The sequence below is a fragment of the Pistacia vera genome, unplaced genomic scaffold (genome assembly GCF_008641045.1).
Source record: "Pistacia vera cultivar Batoury unplaced genomic scaffold, PisVer_v2 Contig73, whole genome shotgun sequence".
Taxonomy (NCBI): Eukaryota; Viridiplantae; Streptophyta; class Magnoliopsida; order Sapindales; family Anacardiaceae; genus Pistacia; species Pistacia vera.
Genome location: NW_022196590.1, coordinates 599,675 through 620,343, shown reverse-complemented (window position 1 = coordinate 620,343; position 20,669 = coordinate 599,675). Strand labels below are relative to the sequence as shown.

At 36.4% G+C, this 20,669-nt stretch overlaps 2 protein-coding genes across 4 annotated transcripts; one reads left to right on the top strand and one right to left on the bottom strand.

Annotated features, from left to right (window-relative positions):
* Positions 1–637: 637 nt before the first annotated feature.
* On the top strand, positions 638–5,609 carry LOC116115006. Of its 3 annotated transcripts, XM_031401145.1 has the most exons (6): positions 638–890; positions 1,921–2,063; positions 2,436–3,248; positions 4,043–4,452; positions 5,173–5,242; positions 5,380–5,609. In XM_031401145.1, exons 3-6 carry the CDS (start codon positions 2,482–2,484, stop codon positions 5,441–5,443), a joined length of 1,311 nt encoding a protein of 436 aa, XP_031257005.1. In that variant the 5' UTR covers positions 638–890; positions 1,921–2,063; positions 2,436–2,481; the 3' UTR covers positions 5,444–5,609. The 3 variants fall into 3 exon arrangements, with proteins under 3 accessions (XP_031257005.1, XP_031257006.1, XP_031257003.1); XM_031401146.1 differs by lacking the exon at positions 1,921–2,063 and having other exon boundaries at positions 2,495–3,248; XM_031401143.1 differs by lacking the exon at positions 1,921–2,063.
* Positions 5,610–6,707: 1,098 nt separating this feature from the next.
* LOC116115005 (DNA (cytosine-5)-methyltransferase 1-like) lies at positions 6,708–14,166 on the bottom strand. Its single transcript, XM_031401142.1, has 12 exons — positions 13,871–14,166; positions 11,914–13,384; positions 10,067–11,573; positions 9,791–9,955; positions 9,388–9,589; positions 9,168–9,279; positions 8,933–9,080; positions 8,647–8,844; positions 8,258–8,536; positions 7,987–8,148; positions 7,693–7,911; positions 6,708–7,162 (listed from the first exon to the last, which is right to left on the bottom strand). Exons 1-12 carry the CDS (start codon positions 13,932–13,934, stop codon positions 7,025–7,027), a joined length of 4,665 nt encoding a protein of 1,554 aa, XP_031257002.1. The 5' UTR covers positions 13,935–14,166; the 3' UTR covers positions 6,708–7,024.
* Between the last annotated feature and the right edge of the window lie 6,503 nt (positions 14,167–20,669).

Here is a 20,669-nt window from a genome sequence, read left to right as displayed (position 1 = left end):
ACAAGATAAAAAATTAATTAATGATGTTAAAGAAGTCATTCAACAAGTTAGGTTGATTGTTATTTGACATCAATAGGAAGACATTTGTCTTTGGAATTTTTATTAATTAAGGGTAAAATTAAAACAAAAATAAGATTATCACAATAATCTTAAAAAACTACTCTTTAAGTTGATAATCACATAACCTCTTATATCATCTCTTATATTATCTAAGTAATAAAATATTATCCAAATCTTTTACTACATGCTAAATCAAACAAAATCATGATCGGATTAAAAGGAAGATTATCATCCATAGGCCGCAACCTTCGTGTTACAATAAGTCAATAATCCATTGAAGTCAAACCCGCGTTGATTTTTATTTTTATAAAAAACCGTATCAGGTTCTCGGATTGCCTACAGACCAGAAACTTGACCCGACATTGACAACCCGGGTACCAATACTTTTTAATTGTCAAAGATTCCCATCTAAAAATCGCTTTACATCAATTAATTTCCTCTTTTACCCCGCGATCTCGTGATCATAATTCAAATCAGCTGCAGTCAACAAGGTTAAAAGAGTAAATTCACTGACGTTGTTTTGTTGAATATTATATTATATTCGTCTCCTTCGCCGAAGAGAAGAGAAATAAGGGGAGGTAAAAATATTCAACTGATTTTCAAAAGTCAAAAAACAAAACACAGAAGAAAGGGTTTATGGATAAACTGAAATGCAGTGGTTCTTCTTCATGTATGATCGGAGCTGCTGTTCTACAACGATACGAGCCGTCTGATTCATTCGCTTTTCTTTTGATTTCTTCACTGCCGTTGGATCGACTCACGCCCTGGTTGCCCTTCCTTCGCTAATCTAACTCACAAGACGCGAGATTTTTAATTTCTATATAAAAAAGGTATTTTTTTCCCTATTGCTTTAATTTTTTTATAAATATTTTTTTCTGTCAATTATTTCTGTGGAGCTTTTTCTTATTTGTTGAAAGCTTTGTAATTCGGAATTTAAATTATTTTATTTCGGAGTTTTTATTTTATTTTTATAATACCTGGTTACTAAATTTCACGGCGTTCGCTATCATACCTGGAATCGTCGTCAATCGTAAAGGGACATCCTTTGGTACCGGCTTGGTATTGTTGCCAAAAGTTTGACTAATGTTTGACCTGTGTTTCCTGGTAACGGTACTGACCCAGTACCTTAGAAGCTTAGTTGATGACTGGTAAAATTAAGCATTAATGAGGGAAAGGGTAACAATGGAGCACCGTCTATTTTTAAAAGAGATTAGTTTGTAAAAATTAAAATCAGGTTGTATTGTAACATATCCTAAAAGGGAGTTCTATGTTTTGTGGCAGTTGTCCTTACTGGAAAAAGTTTTTTTTTTTTTGTTTGGGGGGGGGGGGGGGGGGGGGGGGGGGGGTGTTGTGAGCTTACTGGAATGTGAGTTAACATTTCCGTTGTGTTAGTATTGCAAGTGTTATGACACGTTACAAGGGACCTGAGAACGTTACTGATTTGTTGAGTATTAAACATCAAACTTGGAATGTAAATTGGTAACAAGGGGCATGAGAATTTTTAAGTATTAAGAGTGATATAGTATCAATCAGTCCAAACTTTAGTTGAAGATGGTTTTTAGTTCATTTAGCATGTAATATGCATATGATTTTTGTTTGGTGTTTTGTTGATGTCTATTCATTTCTCATTTCTTAATCATGTTAGAAGAAAGGCCTAGAGCTGGGAATATTTTATTAGATCTTTATAGGTTGAATTTGGTCAGACATATCCTTGAAATTTTGCAAACAGTTATAAAGTTTTTCTTATATATGTTGCATCAGAGCTCAAGTCAGAATTAACCATTATTCTAGAAAGCTGATTGAAGAGTATCCATAATATATTTTGATGATATGCTGAATTTAGCTACATCTGCTGCACAGATCAAATTGTATGATTCGAATTGGATTGTGAAATCTCATTTGGCAAATAGTCAAGGTAGCTTTGTGACTGGAATTGGAGGGGAGTGATATAGTATATGGTATAACAGCTGTAATAGCTATTCCTGTGGCATTACTCAAGACAAGTTAAGTTTAACATTGTACCATTAATATCATATTTTGATAAATACCCACAACCTGCTGAGTTTAGTTTGGCACCCGAGTACGATGGATCACTGGTGATCCTAAAATGAATCACTCAGTTTAAATTTTGGTGTTAAAATTTTTTGTGGGCTTTTTGAAGACCTCAAATTTAAAACCTCTTTAGTTTTCTTTTTTTTGGCTGAAAATTTTCTGTTAACAGTTGTGATATAATTTTCTCTGTTGTATGTTTGGTCACTTTGTAATTTGTTTCTTTGAGTTGTGATGTCCTTAAGTTCAAGACTACAAGTTAAAGACTCATGTCATCTCCAGGTGGAGGGGCTCATTATCTAACCAATGTTCTCTCTCTTCTGCAGTGCACAATACGAGATTAATATTTTATTCACTTTTGTCATATATAAAATGTCACGGACAGGGGCAAAGTCATGTGGTTGGGCTGCTTTTGATGTCAAGCAGCGGCAGAAACAAGGCCTTGAGCCTGAGATTGACAAGGACCCTTACCCGCCATTTACCAGCACTCTCATCCCTCTGTGTACCTGTGAGAGCATCACAAAAACTAATGGTCTTCCAATGAAGCCTTTTGCATCAGTGCTTCTTCCTTCCGTGGATTTTCCAACTTTAACAGAAAATAAAGATTGCCAGAAATTTATACAAACTGGTGATTCTGATTCAAGAAGGAAACCTGATATTAAGGTAATTTATGAAAATAATCATGACTCTATTCTTAAGCAGCTCAAATTGCTCTATCCCTGGGCGGACAGTAGCTTGATTGAAGATATCTTGGTGGCTGCTGATAATAACATTGAGAAGGCCTCAACTTTATTGAAAGGAATGGTTTCCAGCAGCAGCAGCGAAGAGAATATGGAAACAAGAATTGCAGAGTTGAGTTCTATGAGTGATGACTTTCCATGTGAAAACATGACTGAGGAAAGCTCTTTTTTAAGGAAGACTTTAGACCTCACTAACTTAACCTCTACTACGGAGGATAGTATCAAAGACAACCACAAAGAACCCACATATGCACAAGCCTCTTGTGGGATAAAGCTTTCTGATAATGATGCTGATATGAAATCAATTCTGGAGAAGTTGTCTTCTTTGCCGATTGAACCTGAGTGGGAAGAGGATGATGTCTACTTAATCCATCGAAAAGATGCATTAAAGATGATGAGGTATGTGATCTGAGTGTGTATGTTGAATTTAGGTGTATATGCAAGATCTGAGTGCTTATGTTGAGTGTGGATTGTTTATTGAAGGTCCTAAAAATTCCAAAATTTGTAACCAAACAGCATTCTTTTTTTTTTTTTTTTTTTTTGGGTTTGGGGTTGGGGAGGGGTTCGTCTTTTGTCTTGATAGGTGATCTATTTGCTAATAGAAATTCTGCATATCATTACAGCCCAAACAGTTTCTCATAATTTACAAAAGTCCTGTCAATGTAAAGCTTGATAAGGTTTCTTTTTCTTTTTCTTTTTCTATTAGAAGCTCAAGAGAACTTGGATTGATTGATGAAAGATTTACAAAGCAGTGAACGAGTTGTTTATATATATATATATGCATCTATGGGTCAAGATAATTTAAAAAACTAAACTAAACTTAAGAAATCAGGACATTGTAAATAGTCACAAAATCAACAAAAACACTAAAACTATGGATGTCAAGTGAAGTAAATCATGAGTTGGCTTAAGTGGTAAATACATGAGAGAATTTACAAAGACAATTTAATTTGTGAAAAAAAGGTGTAAATGATTGTGGCACAATCATTGGACGTTGGAGTTACACCAAGGCATGAAGCACATTTCTGCATCTATACACAAATTTCTTCTTTCCCAAATTTTATAACACATTATTCTATACCCTCATGTCATTCTAATTGTTTCATAATGGATATGGTGAATTTCATCATAATTTCATGGTTCTCTACTACCAGGATGAATACTGATAATTTCCATTCATTTCATTTTAACAGATCAGCATCTCAGCACTCCAAGGCAGCCGATAATGCCTTTTTAAGAGGTGATCATTTTTCTGCTCAGGAGCATTCACTGAAGGCTCGAAAAGAATGGTTAATTGCTGAAAAGCTTAATTCAAAGGCAGCCAAAGAAATTCTGAATATCAGAAATAGTGACAATGACATGTGGAAATTAGACTTACATGGTCTTCATGCAACGGAAGCTGTTCAAGCCTTGCAAGAACGTCTGCAACAAATCAAGATGCCGGTTGAAATGAATTGTTCAGTATCTCCACGTAAAGTTAAGGCAAAGAACGGGGTGGTACATACTTCATCACTTGAGTCTTTTAGTTGTATGGACATGGAGGATGAGAATAAGCAGCAGGCATCATGTCGGCAGATACGAAAACCCTTACAAGTTATAACAGGTAGGATTGATTTAGTAAGTGGTGATTCCCTCTGGACATGTACTATAATTACCCACTCTTCTGTGTTACTCTCTTTAGTTGCTTCTTTTTGTTGTTTTGGACTTTCACACAACCATAATGTGTCTGGTGTGTAGAAGCTAAAATGTTTTATGACGACTAAAACTATTACAAGATAATGCTTATCACCAGACTCCTTTACAGTGTCTAAGTTGGAGTTGCTTTTAGATTTGATGAGTTTGTCATGTATGAAGTATGAACATTTGTAAAGAAAAGTACTTTTTACTTTTTGACACTATTAAATCCCCATTTTATATTATGGTATGGATCTGAACTATCAAATCCCATATAATTCACTTAGAAATTGTCCCTTTCTAAACATCATCCAAACATTCTCGAATTTATTTAACCAATTTAGTTTTTTGGCAAAGACTTTTTTATTTTCTAATCTATAGTAAATTTCGTTTTAGTTGGTAAGCCCACTTTTAAGCATCCAATCCTTAATTATAGTCTCAGTAGTCAGTACTTTAGTTACATGTAACAGTGGATTTTTTGTAGGCAAAATGAAGTCCTGGGAAACCAGTTCAGTTTGTGTTTTAGCAATTTAGGACAAGAGAGGGGGAAAAAGATATTGACCTTTTACTTTTAGTGGTAGATCAGTTATATTTATATCAATGTTCAGTTACAGGATATCCTCACTTGTTGCTTTATTCAATCCAACAGGTGTAGGGAACCATAGCCGAGGAGAGGCTGCGCTTCCGACAGCAGTTAGAAGTTTCCTGAGTGAAAACAGGTCCCCCATCCTCCGTTCTCCTCTCATTCCCTCCTGAACCCAACTTTTCACTTCTGTTTTATAAATTACCTAAGCAAGATCAGGCATTAGTGGCCACACACACACAGCTGAATCTGATTGTGTACCTCTTATTGCAGATATCGTTTTGAGGAGACAAGGCCGGGAGTGATCACAGTTCGGCCCAAATTCCATCACAGGTGAGGTCAGCAAAATGAATTTGGCAGATCAAGATGATGACATCATTCTTTTTATCAAAAAGGTTTATTCCTAGCTGAAGCTTCGCTTCTGTACATTATTCTTTTTTATCTTAGGGATTTATTCTTAGCTGAAGCATCAAGTTCAATTATTCCTTTTGTTGCATAACACCCATGTAATTGTTTTAAAAACCGGACCGGAGGGCAAACCGCTTTGATGGCCGGGTCACGGTTCAACCGGTCCAACCGGTTGGACCGCCGGTTGAACCGATGGTTTGACAGGTTTAAAATCTAACAAAAACACCCCTAATAATTACCATCAGACCCTAAAGGTTTGAAATCTAGCAAACACAACCCTGGCTAAATGCAAATCGACGATCGATTGGGAGAGCAGCAGCGACACACCAGGGAGGGTAGATCGGATGATGGGGAGGGCGAATCGACAGCTAGCAAGTAGAGGCATCGCCAGAAAATGGCAGATTGGTGGTAAAGTCACTAGTTGCGGTTGCTTTTTTCGGTGAGATGACTGGATTTTCGTGAACGACAACAAGGGAGCTTGGGAGAAGGTAGATCGGTGGCTGAGGAAGCCTATCGATGCCGGAGAAAGCCGATCAACGCCGAGAAATGGAAGAAAAATCTCATGGTGAAGGTGGACGACGAAACATCACACAGCGACTGGAGATGAAGCGTGACAACGCCAGAGAGAGTCAGAACTCAGAAGGTGGTTTCCGACAATAAGGGAAGGTGGAAGGTCGCCGGAAAAGGGGAGGTCATTGCCGATTTGCATTTGGCCAGAGGGTGTATTTGCTAGATTTGAAACCTTCAGGGACTGATGGTAATAATCAGGGGTGTGTTTGTTATATTTTAAACTTTAAATAGTTAAAAAGAGTGAACCGACCCGAAGAAGGCCCCAGGTCCCAATCCAACCGGTTGGACCGGCCTGTCCAGTCCAACTTTTAAAACAGAGCCATGTATACCATTTAGCTGGAAGGATCCTTTTACTTGGTGAAAACAATCATTTGTATCATTGTCCTAAATTATAAAAATTCCATTTTGAATGAAATTTATCTGCTGTTTAAAAATTCACTGCAATGCACCTGAGTATAATGTATACCGGTTCTAGTCAGTGTGCAAAATGTAGGTTGGGGGCCATTAATGATTAAACACAAATAATTAGCAGTTAAGAAGCCATATTTGCTGATGGCTGATGATATATATGATGTGATGCAGTAAGGGGCACTTCAAATTTGAACATAAAGTATGGCGTCAAATTCACTCACAAATTATCAGTACAAGCTAATGGCTACTTGAAGCTCGATCACATTTCTATTACCCAGAAACCCACTAAAAAGAAAAGAATGAAAAATAGAACAAATCCTATTTCATTCTGATGATTCAGAATTATAATATCGGTGAAGTGTTGGGCCACCAATTTCTGTAAATGTTTGAACAATAGCTATCCCATTCACAGGACTTCAATTTTCTCTTGGATGCCTTTGAACAACACAACAGAGCAATATATACAAATGTTTAAGGATCACCTGCTTTATCCTCGGAATATAAAAATATAATACATACCCGTTCCCCGCTATTTAGACTTCTTACTGTGAACTGCCTCTTTGAGTTTTCTTCCCAATGCAAATGCCAAAGGAGGTGGAACAGCATTCCCAATTTGACGGTGTTTGTGTTGAATGTTACCAGCAAACTCATAGCTATCTGGGAAACCCTGCATTAAAAGATGAAGAGTAATGCCCATCTGTACCAAACTAGAACCACTCTTCCCAGGATTTTGTTCAGTTGTCAATAACAACCAGGATATAAATCAAAGCAAACTTCATGATGAAGCATTCCCTCTCTTCAATATATTTATATACACACGCCATTCTTTAAAAATCTACTACCAATGTGATCAGAAGTGGATGATTAAAACTTTCGACACCCTTAAAAGCTTTAAGCCATTTCTAAGTATAACGATTTGCTATTTGCTGTACTCTAGCGATGACATCAGATTTCTTTTCCTCTGTACCTCCTACTAAACACTGCCCCAGCCTTACTGTTAGTGGGACTAGATACAGAATTATACTAGTCATTCGCACAATATTTCAAATTACACTTGATCTTTTTTTAGTATAATGGATTTAATTTTTGGAAACAGAAGGTTAGCAAGTTAGATTAAAATTTTGATCTTCATCTCAAGGGAAAAAAGATTTATGATAGAAATGAAGTAGTGGTAAGCAAACTACAGTGATAACTTACTTGGGAACGAGCACATTCACGGACTGTAAGAATCCTGTCCTGATCAGGGTGAAAGCACATACCCACCTTACCCATGGGTTGAGGATCTGTAATGGAAGTTGGGAAGTTCCCTTCCCAATCCAACCTTCCAAACAGACCCTTCCATTGATTGTGCCGCTTGGCTGTGTTTGGAAGGCACCATGGTATTAAATCTACTACTTGTCCAGTGGACAATTTAACCTGCATTTACTCAAAATAATTAATAAACATCTACTAGCCAGAAGCAGCTTAAAACCTAAATTCCTCTGTTGGTACCTTTTCATCTGGAAGGTCATGCCAATCAGCACCTGGCCGCTTTGGAATCTTTTGACATCGGATGAGATTCAACTCATTCATTTCTTTTGATATATGATCACTCAAGACAGCCGTGTTCCCTCGAATTTTCTTTTGGAACCATGAGACAGGATCATTTTGGTACTGTGAAGCACAATGTTGGAAATAAGATGTCTCACTAGATGCAAATTCAACATTACTTGGTATATAATATATACAAAGCCTCAAAAAACATAACTGAATTTGATAATACCTCCATATTTGTCTTAGAAGCTCCATTCCCTACTGCTGGCAGCTCCCCAATTGTATCTCTTACCGTTATTGCACGGAAAGGAGCCCCATTTGAAGTACTCCGAGCAGCAGCATATACTGAATTTTCTGATAACGTGATTTTCAACTCTGGGGCAGCAAAGACATGCATTGGCTCTGGCCATTCTGGGAGAATCTCTTGGGGTGCGGCTGCCCAAATGAACGCTCGTTTTCGTGACTGAGAAACTCCATAGGCTCCAGCTTCCAAAATACCAAACCTCACCTGAACACAAGTACGGTTAGTTATATGCATACATAAATACACATCTCAATACAAAATATGGAACTTCATTTTTTTTTTTTTTTTTTTTTCCAGCAGTGGAGCAATGATACCTGGTAACCCATTTCAAGCAGTGAAGCCAATGTCAAACGGAATGTCTGTCCTTTATTGAAAGAAACAAAGTTCCTCACATTCTCTAGGAGGAAATACCTCGGACGAAAGTAATCAGCAAAGGACAAAAATGCCAAGATCATCTCGCACTGAACTTTACTCCAAGTGCTTTGGTTAAACCTATTCATTCCAGAAAAACCCTGGGAAAAACATAGTTATTCTGAATGAATAGTTCCATGAATTGCTCAAGATAGTAGGTAACAGAGGTAAGGACTAAAGCCTCATTACCTGGCATGGAGGGCCACCGTTGATGAAGTCCACTTGCCCTGGTAGTGGCAAATCACTAATCACCTTCTCATCAAGTGATGCAACCAATTCAGCAGCCTCAGAAGTTGATATACAGTCATCTGCATCCCCACACTTCTCCATCACAGCCCTGCAATAAAAATGATCAACAAGTCAGCTACATCAATATAAATAAATAAAAAAGAGGGGTCATATCCATCTCAATGTAATTACTCACTTAAGAATCACATTGCAGTTATTAATAAACATCAATGACTCTGGATGATTGAGTTTAAATGCTTCTCCAGCAGGCTCTTCATATTCAATAGACCACTTGGTCGATGACACACCTGCAGTGTTTGACATAAGCAGCCAGTCATCAAGTGCTCTAGAAATAGGTATGATCAAATACACGAAGTTAATCCAAAAGTAAACAGAACAGAGTATAATGGATATACCAGATTGTTGCAATCCCTCTGATAAACCACCACAGCCTGCAAAAATATCTAATGTGGCCAAACAATCTTGCTGAGACGCCTGTACTTGTTTCTCAACTTCTAAATCATCTTCTCCCTCTTTACACTTTCCTTTCTTCTTTCGAGATGCAGCTTCACTGGCAGGATTTCCACTTGAGTACCTTAGTTTGATATGCACGGGTAACTGTCCAAAAAAGAATTTAACAGAAAATTAAGGTCCAATTGAACAAAATTTCCTTATATGCAAAAGGAAATGGTCCAAGGAAACTAATTTAGATAACTTTTAGGCTTTGAAGGTTCATAAAAGAAAATTGTTAAGTGCTTCATACAACTAATCACACAGGTAGCAAATATTTTCAAATAAAGGATGCAGAAGGCAAACTACCTGCTTGAGGGACCCTTTAGAAGGATCATACAGATGTTCACAGAAAAAGATATGCTGAAAGATTGCAGGGGCAATGCAAACAGGAACATCATTCTTTTTTCTGACTTCACATTTTCCTTCAATTGCCTCAACAGAAATAACATGTGTTTCTTCACTGTAATAAACCTGAAAATCAAGCCGTAAGATATTTAGGGCAGGCCTTTCACAAGATGTTATAATCATATAACAAAAAAATGACAACAGAGACATGTAGACTTCTTTTGTTTTTATCTTTACCTCTCGAATATCGGAACTGTATGCCTTCTCAGCTGAAATGTCCTCAGGTCTGTAAAATCTTCTGACTTTAATCTGCATAGATTCCATTCCAGCTTGTTTGGGTTCCTTTGGGACAATGATCTCCAGCACTTGGCACACAACATAAGCCTTCAATCCTACATTCCGCCCTCCCTTGAAAGTTCCACTCTCCCCCTTTTCAAATTCAAAGTATTGGGGGCTTGCATAGATGTAATCATGAACAGAGTATTCAACTGTTCTGTATACAAAACTAGTCTTAGATGAATTCACTTTAAACGTTTCCTTCTCATTTTCAGCTTCCATTATGCTACAAGCATGACAGGAACCCAAACCAAGACCCATACTATCAAGAGGAAGACTAAAAAAGGCTCCCCTCTCAGGCCAATACAAACTTTTACAATAATATTCTGTAGGCAATCCTTTCCTCTTCCTGTCTTCCGCTGTTGCTCTATCAATCTTATCAGCATTGGCATTATCTTTTCGATGCTGATGCCCCCAAGGCATTGATCGAATATCCACAACAACTGTCTGTTTAATATCCTCCAATTCATAATCCATACACTCATTTGTTAGAAATACCTCTCTCTCCTTTGCAGTGTTGCCAAGGACAGTAAGACATCCTCTCTTCATCATTCTTCCGTGAAACATTTTACTTCCATCAGAAGTTTCAAACATGTATTCCACAAAATAAATGACAGGAAGGTTATCTATTTCATCGGCTTCCACAAGAACAGTACCTCCTACAGCAATCACTTCTCCATGAACAATGGCTTGTTTATAAAGAACATTACCTGAACTTTTTTTGCTCATAGGCTCCCCATTCCATCTTATTTCCTTCTTTGTAGAGCGAGATTTGGTTTTCCTTGACACTGAGCTAGATTTATGTATTTCCTCTGATATTAACTTCCCCTCTTCAATATCATCTTCTTCGTTTTCCTCTTGCTCCTCCACTTCTTCCTCCTCTTTCAATTCACAAGCAGTATCCTCCTTTGAATCTTCTGGTGAGTAATTTGAATAGTACTCCCCCCAAATTCTGTTGATAAGCTTCGTAGTTGTTGCCTGCATAACCTTCCTTTTAGATACTAGAGGTGCCATAGCTGCTCTAGGGTTCAAATTTGCTTCATTCTTTTGAACAACTTTCTTTTTCTTCACCAACCATTTAGTATGGTGTCTCTGCTCCATTTTTTTTGTAAGACCAACAACAAATGCACATTTTTTTACCTGCTCATCTGGAAATTCAGCAAAAAGTTGTAGAATAATCTGCCCATGCACAACCACATATCTCTCAACAGCTGCAGGATCAGAAGAAATGTAAGCATGATGATCCTTCTTAAACTCAGATACCCTCTTAATAACATCTGTAAAAGAAAGCCTTGAGACTCGGCTTTGCTCCTTCAGCATTGTTATGATGCTTATAGCAACTCTTGCTGTTTTAAGAACTGGTTCATACCAAGGAGCATACTGCTTTGATGGCTTGCCAAGTCTATACCTGAAATATCAAGATAGATTGCACTTTTCATTATCATAAAATTCATAACTAAATCATGAATACTTTGGTCATTGTCAATATTCATTAATAATTGCTAATATGTTGGAATGTTGTTTCCTAGTAGGCTAGTATGCACCGACTATGTGGTTGTATTATGTGACCTAATGAACTGTTTTTCCAAGTTACTATGCATGATTTGGAACCCCAAAATTTCTCTTTGCTAAGTTATATATAAGATTTTTGACCCGACAACACTCTCAGAAACTTCTAAGCAAGGAGTATTTAAGGGAAAAAAAACATGCTCCTGTAAAACAATAATGTAAAAAAGCTTGCACATTACCAGGCCATATCTGTCCGAATAGATATGAAAATCATCGATGATCCAAATTCGATCATCCACTCCTTTATTGCACTCAGATAAATTGGAATGCCATCAACTCCCTGTGCTGACGAACTCCCAGAAGAAGACTGGCTAGAATCCATATCAAGACAGAACCCACTTCCATCATCAGCAGTCATAGTTCCCGACCCAAAGATGGTGACATCAATGTCTGCACAAGGTTTCATTGGAAGCAGCTCCAAGGAAATCAACCTTGAGTCTGAATTATAAAGTGACCAGTTATGGAGCATGCTTCGTGGGAGTTCATCACTGTAACACATATCAACATCACTATCAAAAATTATAAGCTCGTCAGTTTCTTCATTAAAGTTCTTGTAATATGCTGGGAGAGGGTAATCATTGGCAATCTCATCTTCATTGATTTTGATGTAGAACTTGTTTGAGCCAGGTGTTTTCTTCTGCTTCTTTGATTGCCAGAATTCTTCTTCTTGCAAAAGTCTTGCTAACTTTGCATCCTCATCATCCTCAGTTGCATCCATTTTGCTCTCTTCACCTCCATTTTTTGGACCAATGGTCAAATTCCCACCTGAAGATCCAGCTTTTGCTGGCACAAAATTTTCATGCTTGCTACTCTCATCTCTTAAGGCAACTAGAACTGGCAACTCTGCAAATTTCTGATCACTATTCTTCGATGTCTCATCCAATCCTACCAGTTGATTATAAATAAATTCACCCTGAGAAATAACAAAGTCCTTGATAAACAACCCCCCAGAAAAGCACTTGCTTCCAGTCATTGATCGAACCACCCCAGCAAGCAACTCATCAAGAGTACAGTCAGAGTTCCCACCTGAAGCTTTTGACAATTTTTTGTAAACCTCTATACAAGCTCTTGCTTTTTCAAAGAAATGGTCATAAAACTTCTTGTAACTACCAGCTGGTTTACGGCAATCATAATCTGCAATATCAGTAGAAAGCCATATCACAGGAGAACCATCTTCATAACCAGAGATGTCCCATGATTCTATCCGTCCAAAGCCTTCACATCTAACACCCTTTACTTTTTCTCTGTCAGAACCATCTTCCAAAGGCAATATAAGACCAGAGATAAACATGTCATCAACTTCCAACATTTCAAGGGGCTGGGGTACACCATCTGAATTATGCAAGATAAAATCGGTTAGCCTTCTGTTCGGACGCCCACCATCTTGCATAGCTGTTAGGCCTACAGCTACAAACTCTTCATCTGCAAACTGATCTTTCTTTGCTTCAACTAGAAAAGACATCTCAGATAAACGAACAGATTTCTCCTTGAAATCTGTACAAGCAGCAGCTCGCTTTGCCCTTTTCCGAGAACCATCACGCTCTTCACTGCACTGTGACAAATTTCCCTTATTTTCTTTTGGGCTAGTTGTCGACTGCTTCTTGCTTTTAGGAGCTGCAGCTTTTTGTTTGCGTTTTTTGTTCTTCATTTCTATCACAAAAGATAGTTGTTATGAGACCAAACAATTGTTAGCCATGAATAATACACTTAGCAAGTCATGAAAAAAGAAAAAAGAAAAAAAACTACAATTAGAATAATAATAAAACGTCTAAAGATTACTAATCTGATAACTATCTCCTAATAAACAAAGAATGCTTAAAAGAGAAGACCAATATTAAGTTCATGTTAATACAATTTTGCCTATGAACATCTTATTCAACCTTGAAAACACCCAGAACTCGTTAACTAAAGAAACGTTAAGGAATTCTTATTCAATATAAAGCAGTTGTTAGGCGAATAAATTTTTCACTACGAATACCTTATAAATCTGCACTAGAGTTTATTATACACTGATACGTTCTTGAATCCCAAATCAGTAAGATTAAGATTACTTATAGTATTCAACAATCAATAACAACATTTTATCTTTTAACACAAGCATAAAATTAAAATTGAAAAGGAAAAAAAAAAACCCACCTGAAGAATCAGCAGCAGCTGCATCATCAGACACTGTGGAATCCAAAAGAGCGGCCGATCCCATTTCTGTTTTAGTTTTAATGTTAGGGTTCTGCAATAAGATGGAGAAAAAAGCTTTAAGAGATAAGTTGGAGCGGAGTGTTTGAAGGTAATACAGTGAGTTGGGATCTGAAAATGGTTATTCTCGAAAATAGATGAAATAAATAAGAGAATGAAAAAATTGTAAAGCGCGGCAAGAACATTTTTGTTTTCCCGCAAAAGTTGCCGCCAATTGCCCTCTCTCTATTCTTTCAAAACCATTCAGTTTTTCAAATGCTTTTACTTATTTTTATCACTTCACTGCATCGTTTTGTACTTTCTACCTTCGTCTCCTCTTTCTGTTTAAGCCACATGTCCGGTAACGTTACCGGACCCGTGATTACTTATTGCCCTATTGGTAATACAAAATTACAAATGACGCAGTGCCCTTGTGGTATGATAAGTAATTTTTTTGGGCGGGGGGTGGAACGTTTGTTGTGAAAACAAATAGTATCCAAAAAGTTTTAAAACAACAAATGCTCACCTTTTGTTAAAGTCTATTAGTAAAAATCGTTAATTGATAAATTATTGGTAATTTTTCATCTCTAAAGGATAATTTTGACTTTTCATATTTTATAAAATCCCAACCTTTTTTTTTTCTACTTCTTTGTTAATGTTTACTCCACTTGCTCTTTCTTTCCATCTCTATCACTTCATCTTCTCCACCTCTCTTATTTTTCTTTCTTTTCTTCTCCCTTTCTCTTTTCTCTCTCCTTCCTCCTCCTCCCATCTTCTTCTTCATCTACCCCTCTTCTTGTCTTCATCTTCCCATCCGGCCAAATCGCACTCAACCGATGCGATTCTGGTCAAATCCCACCCGGTCAGGTTCGATTTAAACAAAATTGTATCAAATTAGGATTGATTTTGCCTGGGTCAAGTGCGATTTGGCCAAAATCATACCACCTGCACCTCCACCAAACCGGCCACCATTCCTCCTCCACCCCTACCTTGAGTGTTAGTAAATCCATGAACAGAGGCAGCGAAAAAACAGAAAAATTTGTCCATCAATTACTCTAATTCGCCAAGATTATGACCTGATATATATATTGATGAGATAAGTGAATGAGTAATACTACACATATAACATGATATATATTACATGCTTAAATTGAAAAAAATAAAAATTCATGCAAGCATTAGAGATCTTACACACGTTTGGAGGCTCTTTCAAGTGTCTCTGAATTTTTTTAGCCACCGATTCAACATAGAACCGCAAAAAAGGTGATCCACATGAAGACAATCTGAAGAACCAACCCTTGTTTTGCTAGAACAATAGGATGGCTTCAAGAATCAAAAGCTTTAAAGAATCAAGAAGAGAAAATTTCTCTTCAATCTTTTTGCACAGGACGTGAGGGAGAGAGTGGGTAAAGGGTGGCTCAACCTTTTTAATTGAATAATGAAAAATTAATGAAATCTTTTAACTCAAGTTGCACTTACATAGTGCAAGAGTTAAAATCATATTCCTATAAGGAATAGACATGGACTCCAACCCTAATCCACTCTTGTAACCAAACACCCTTGTTTTGATATTTTAAAAATTTTATTAATTATTATTATAATTAAAATCAATTAATATATATATAATATATTAACATTTAATTAATAATAATAATTCATTTAAATATATACGTACATATATTTTAATATAATCTCACTAATTTAATTTTAATATTAAATTAAATACAACAACTAACTCAGCAAATTTAATTACACTGTGAGATTACCAAAATACTCTTTCGTTTTAAAAGACAAAAATACCCCTTGTACAAACTGATTTTTAAATTATCTTCTAAGTGTGTGACCCGTAGGCTCCTCATCATATTGACAGTGAGTAGTATCGCGATTAACACCAATTAATTGTCTTACTACACACAGACCAAGATTGGCCCCTAGCAAGGCATCATGGCCACCTCGTAGATTCGAATTCAGCAAAATAGCTACCTATCAATGATATGGTTACCGTGCAATCAAATCTTTTCATCATTTGTTATCTCTTCGAGATTGAGGTACAGAAATAATGTCAACCTCAGTTATCCTCAATATATTTGTATTCAGTCACTAGACCAATGATCAAAATAAATTGGATTAAGCAACAACTCAATCCCACTGTGGCCACAGATTTAGTGTTATTTTCATTTACTGAATTGCACAGTGAGATAACTTCTCCCATATTCGGGAGTGATAAATCTTTTGTCGATCCACCATAGTATTGATACACTCTGATGAGAATGCAAAATGTCATATTTACCCCCCTTTAATGTCTCGTCTTTTATACTTATTTGTTGCCTAAATGTACTCATTATTATTCTATTTTGATTTAGGATGCAAATGGAGGCGTTAAATGCAAAACGGAACTGATTAGTTGAATTCGGACAGTTTCAATGTCGCTTCGTAATCTGGGCATAAATCTCTCATCCAAGCTCCGATTGAGATGATTCAAAATGCTGTGCAACCCTGAGAAAGAGATCTACAACTTTAATTTTTTGAGTTTGGAGAGATACTCACTGCATCAAGGTTGTAATCGGGCTTGAAGTTGACACACCTGCACTGCTGACGTTCTAGAACATTCCGCCTTGTCATGCAATTCAAATAGGCAGTTTATTATTGGAAGATTTGAAGACCTGTTGCACGCAAGTTACAGCCGGACACACCACTTTTCTATTTTATTTTAGGACTTTATTTTATTTTCAATTAATTAGAATCAGATTAGGATTAATGTTATTTTAGGATATTAGAATATTTTTAGGAGATTTAATAGAATTCAAATACTTGAATTGGATATCTTTAAGAGGAAAGAGAGATCAGATTGGGGGAGATTACACACGCCTCTCTTTCCTCTCTTCTGCAATTTTCTCTTTGAGTTTTGATGATGGCCATCAGCGGCTAAAACTTTCATAACTTGGTTGAAGGAAAAGGAGGCCTCGGAATCAATAAAATTGTGAGATCTAATCTGTTTTTTTTTAGTGTTCAATTTATGTTTTGAGTATTGGATGTTCTTCTATGCCTATTTTCATGATTGTTTCATTTAATTACTAGGAGGCCTACTAGTGTATTATTCGTTGCAATCTATTGCTAAGTTAGATATCAAATTCGTAATTGTTTGATCCATCTAACTTGTGAGTAATTAAGGTTTAAGAATTTGCTGCCTCAGGAATCATTAAATCTTAAGAAGGACATTCAACCAAATTAAATACAACCGCTTGTGTTTGTGTTGTTCAGCTTCATCGATTTCTCTAGCCTTTAAGGCTGCTACTAGATTAAACCTTTAACGCTTGTCTAGGGTTGTTTAGTAGTAAGGTTAATTAGATCGTTTGTTTCGTAATTAATTACAACTAAGGAGAGATAAAAAAATAGTTCCAATAGTGAATACTCAAAGTAACAATTGATTTATACTTGCATCGATGATCAGTTGTAAGATTCCGATAGTGGATGTTGACTTAGACCAAGGTTCATTATTTTGATTGATTTCGATAATTTAATTTGAATTTGGTTTTACTCAACCCCCCCCCCCCCCCCCCCCCAGCGTTTTTCACATAACATAAAATTCGGTTAGACACTCTTCGTGGGAACGATCCTTACTCACACTACTACATGTGTTTTTAGGTTTTAATTTTGGTTGCCTACGACAGCACACCACACTCCTTGATGCAGCCAATCACTATCGTATCGATAGCTCTAAATTGAACTATGTTGGGCTAGTGTCAAACTATACCAATCAGTGCACAAGGCGCTCCGGTGATCTTAAGTATAAGGATTACATGCACCACCATTAGTTAGAGGATTTATTCCAAAGACACTAGGGTTAACATCTATATGGAATCCTCTGGTGGGTCAGTTCGATGAACTTGCCTACAGCAAGCACCCATGCGCTGCACTAGGTTGTCGACAAACAACTTTGACAAGTGAGATCAGTCACTGTCTTTCGACAAGGTCGTTCAATGCTATAATAGTTTTATTGTATTATCTGTGTCCTTTGTCAGAATAATACTAGGGCTACAGACCTTTCTAGAATGGCCACCATATGTGATCATAGGGTTCTCACGATCAAGATTTGAAACACTTGATACCCTCGTCATGGTTCTATCATCCTAAGGACATATATCAATACATACAATTATGATTTACATGATATAGTAGAAAACGCCTTTTATTGATTAATAAATATTATTACAAAGAGTCAATTCTATAATAAGGGTGAAAAAAAAAAACTGAAAACCAGGCTGAACCAAACCGAAAAACCGGTCCAAAAATTTGGTTTTTTTCGGTTTTGATTCAATTTCGGTTTGCCATATTTTGTAAACCGAATATTCGGTTCGGTTTTGGTTTTTTGAAATAACAAAAACGGTTAACAGGACTGGATTTTTAAACCGGTTTAATGAATAAAAAAATAATTTTATATTTTTCAATTTTTAAAAAATTTATCCCTAGGTCTTCACTAATGTAATTTTAAATTATTAATACTTGATGTACATTAAAATTATATGAATTCAAATTATTCAATTACAATAAATATAACTTTAATTCAAGTTAAAAGAAAACCTAGAAAAAAAAATGGGCCAAAGTGGAGGGTTTCACCGAATTGGGCCAAACAAATGCAGCCCATTATAATTAACTGGTTTATAACTGAAATCGGACCGGTTTCGGTTCAATTTTTTTTTTAACCGAAATATGGTTGGGTTCAAGATACCAGTTAACCGGTTTTTTCCACCCCTATTCTAAAATAATTGATTGACTCTAGGGCACTTACTCCAACATCGAGCTCCTCCTCCGCCACCATTTCCTCTCTCCCTCTCCCTTCTATTATTTAAATGTGAAGTGAATCCTTGAATAAACCAAATTATTTGCTTGTCTGTTGTGGAAGCTCTTCATGAGAATTCCTATGTTTTGCTTTTGCTTTGTTTGGTTAGGCAAAATGGTGAAGGAAATGGCTGATTCTTTTGTTTGCAGTTCGTGTTGCGTTTTTGGAAGAGAACCACTGCGTATTATGATGACTATAGGTGGCCTATAGGGGGATAGTTGGACTGTGGAGTTTTGTTGGGTGCTAGTTGCCCATTTGATGCATTAGGTCCTCTTGGGCATGTTGTCTTTTTCTTTGTTTCTATCTAAGGTTTCTTTCTTGATTCAACTTTGATTGTAAAGGATCTTTCCTTTTTTGTTTCTTTTTGCTTCTTGTTTTGTTCTTGCCTTGGCCTACCCCAAGGTGTTTTGCTTGAGGGGAGTCCCCTCCTTTAGATGTATTTTTTTAAGTTGGGAGGTGATTATGTCGTACTTAAATTATTTTTTCCAAGCCACCGTGGTTCTAGCCATAATGGACATTTTGGTGGATGTGTGGACGGTGGATGATTTGGTGGAGGTGTGGACGTAGTGTTAGATTTTCTAGGGGTATAGAAAATTACCATCCTGTCCTTTTTCAAACGGTTTTCACTAACAGATTCTGACAGAAGGTGCGTATTTGTCGTTTCAAAACTTTTTAGATACCAATTTGTCTTTACAGCAAACTCTAGGTAGGTGTAAGTCATTCCCCTTTTTTTTGGTGATCAAGGGTGTCCGCGCTAGCTTGCACACACCTCAACTAATCCTTTGGGACCCTAAAATTGATAGTCAGGTACATCCCTCAATGGCCACTCTTATTAGCAAACCAAGTAGATCGAACTTAAGACCTCTTGAGTAATACACCCAAGAGTCCTGATTGACTACTGAGCCACCCAATGGGGGTTGTATGATACATATTCGTTTATAATACTTTGTGTTTTTGTTTTTTATTTTTAGAATATTGAAAACCATAATAAAATACGAAAAAATGAGAACGCTGTTAATATGCTTATCTGAAAAACAATATTTAAAAACGCAAAAAATGAAAATATGGGGTTCATGTTTGTTTGAAAACACAAAAATAATTAAAAAATACGAAATTTATTATTCATATATATGCAACCAATAACACTACTTTAAAGTACCAATTATTTTCTTTGTCTTGAACAATTTATCTCAAATAGGTCAATTACTAATTCTGGTTAATAATTTTGTATTAAAAAATTTGATTGAAAATAAAAAATTTTGTTTTAAAAAGAAAAACAAGGATAATAAATAACACTTTATTCAAAATTCAAGGTTATACATATATATACACACACACAATCCCTCCATCTTTTTCTCCCCACACTTTTTTCTTATTGTCTAAGCTATAATCATTCAAAAGAGCTAAACAACCAATTTTTTTTGGTCTTATTTCAAATTTCAATACTTTATATAAATACAAGAAGGATAAGTGAAATCCATAAACGAACGATCCTAAAAACACTATAAAAGGCTCATTGATGAAAACTTTATAAAGTAAACTAAAAATAAACATGTTCAAATTAATTCATAATGAAATTTTGAAGAAAAGGATCTTTTTAGTTAAACCTTAAACTTGTGAATTTACATGTAGTATTCTTTGTACTAGGGTGAGCATGGGTAGAGGGTAGAACCGAAACCAACCCCATTAGGGTTCGGGTTCAGTTTTGAAAAATTGGAACCAGGAACTCCCAGGTCTTGTTCCTGTTCCTGCAGTGCTCGAACCAAAAATTGGGACCTAGGTCTGGGTACTCGAGTAGGAATTGGGACTTAGTTGTAATTTTTGTAAACTATTTAAGGTGTACTATCATTTTTGGGGGTGTATTTGTCATTTTTTTAAAAAATAGGGGGTAATAAATTAACATAGGTGCCCAGAACCAGAACC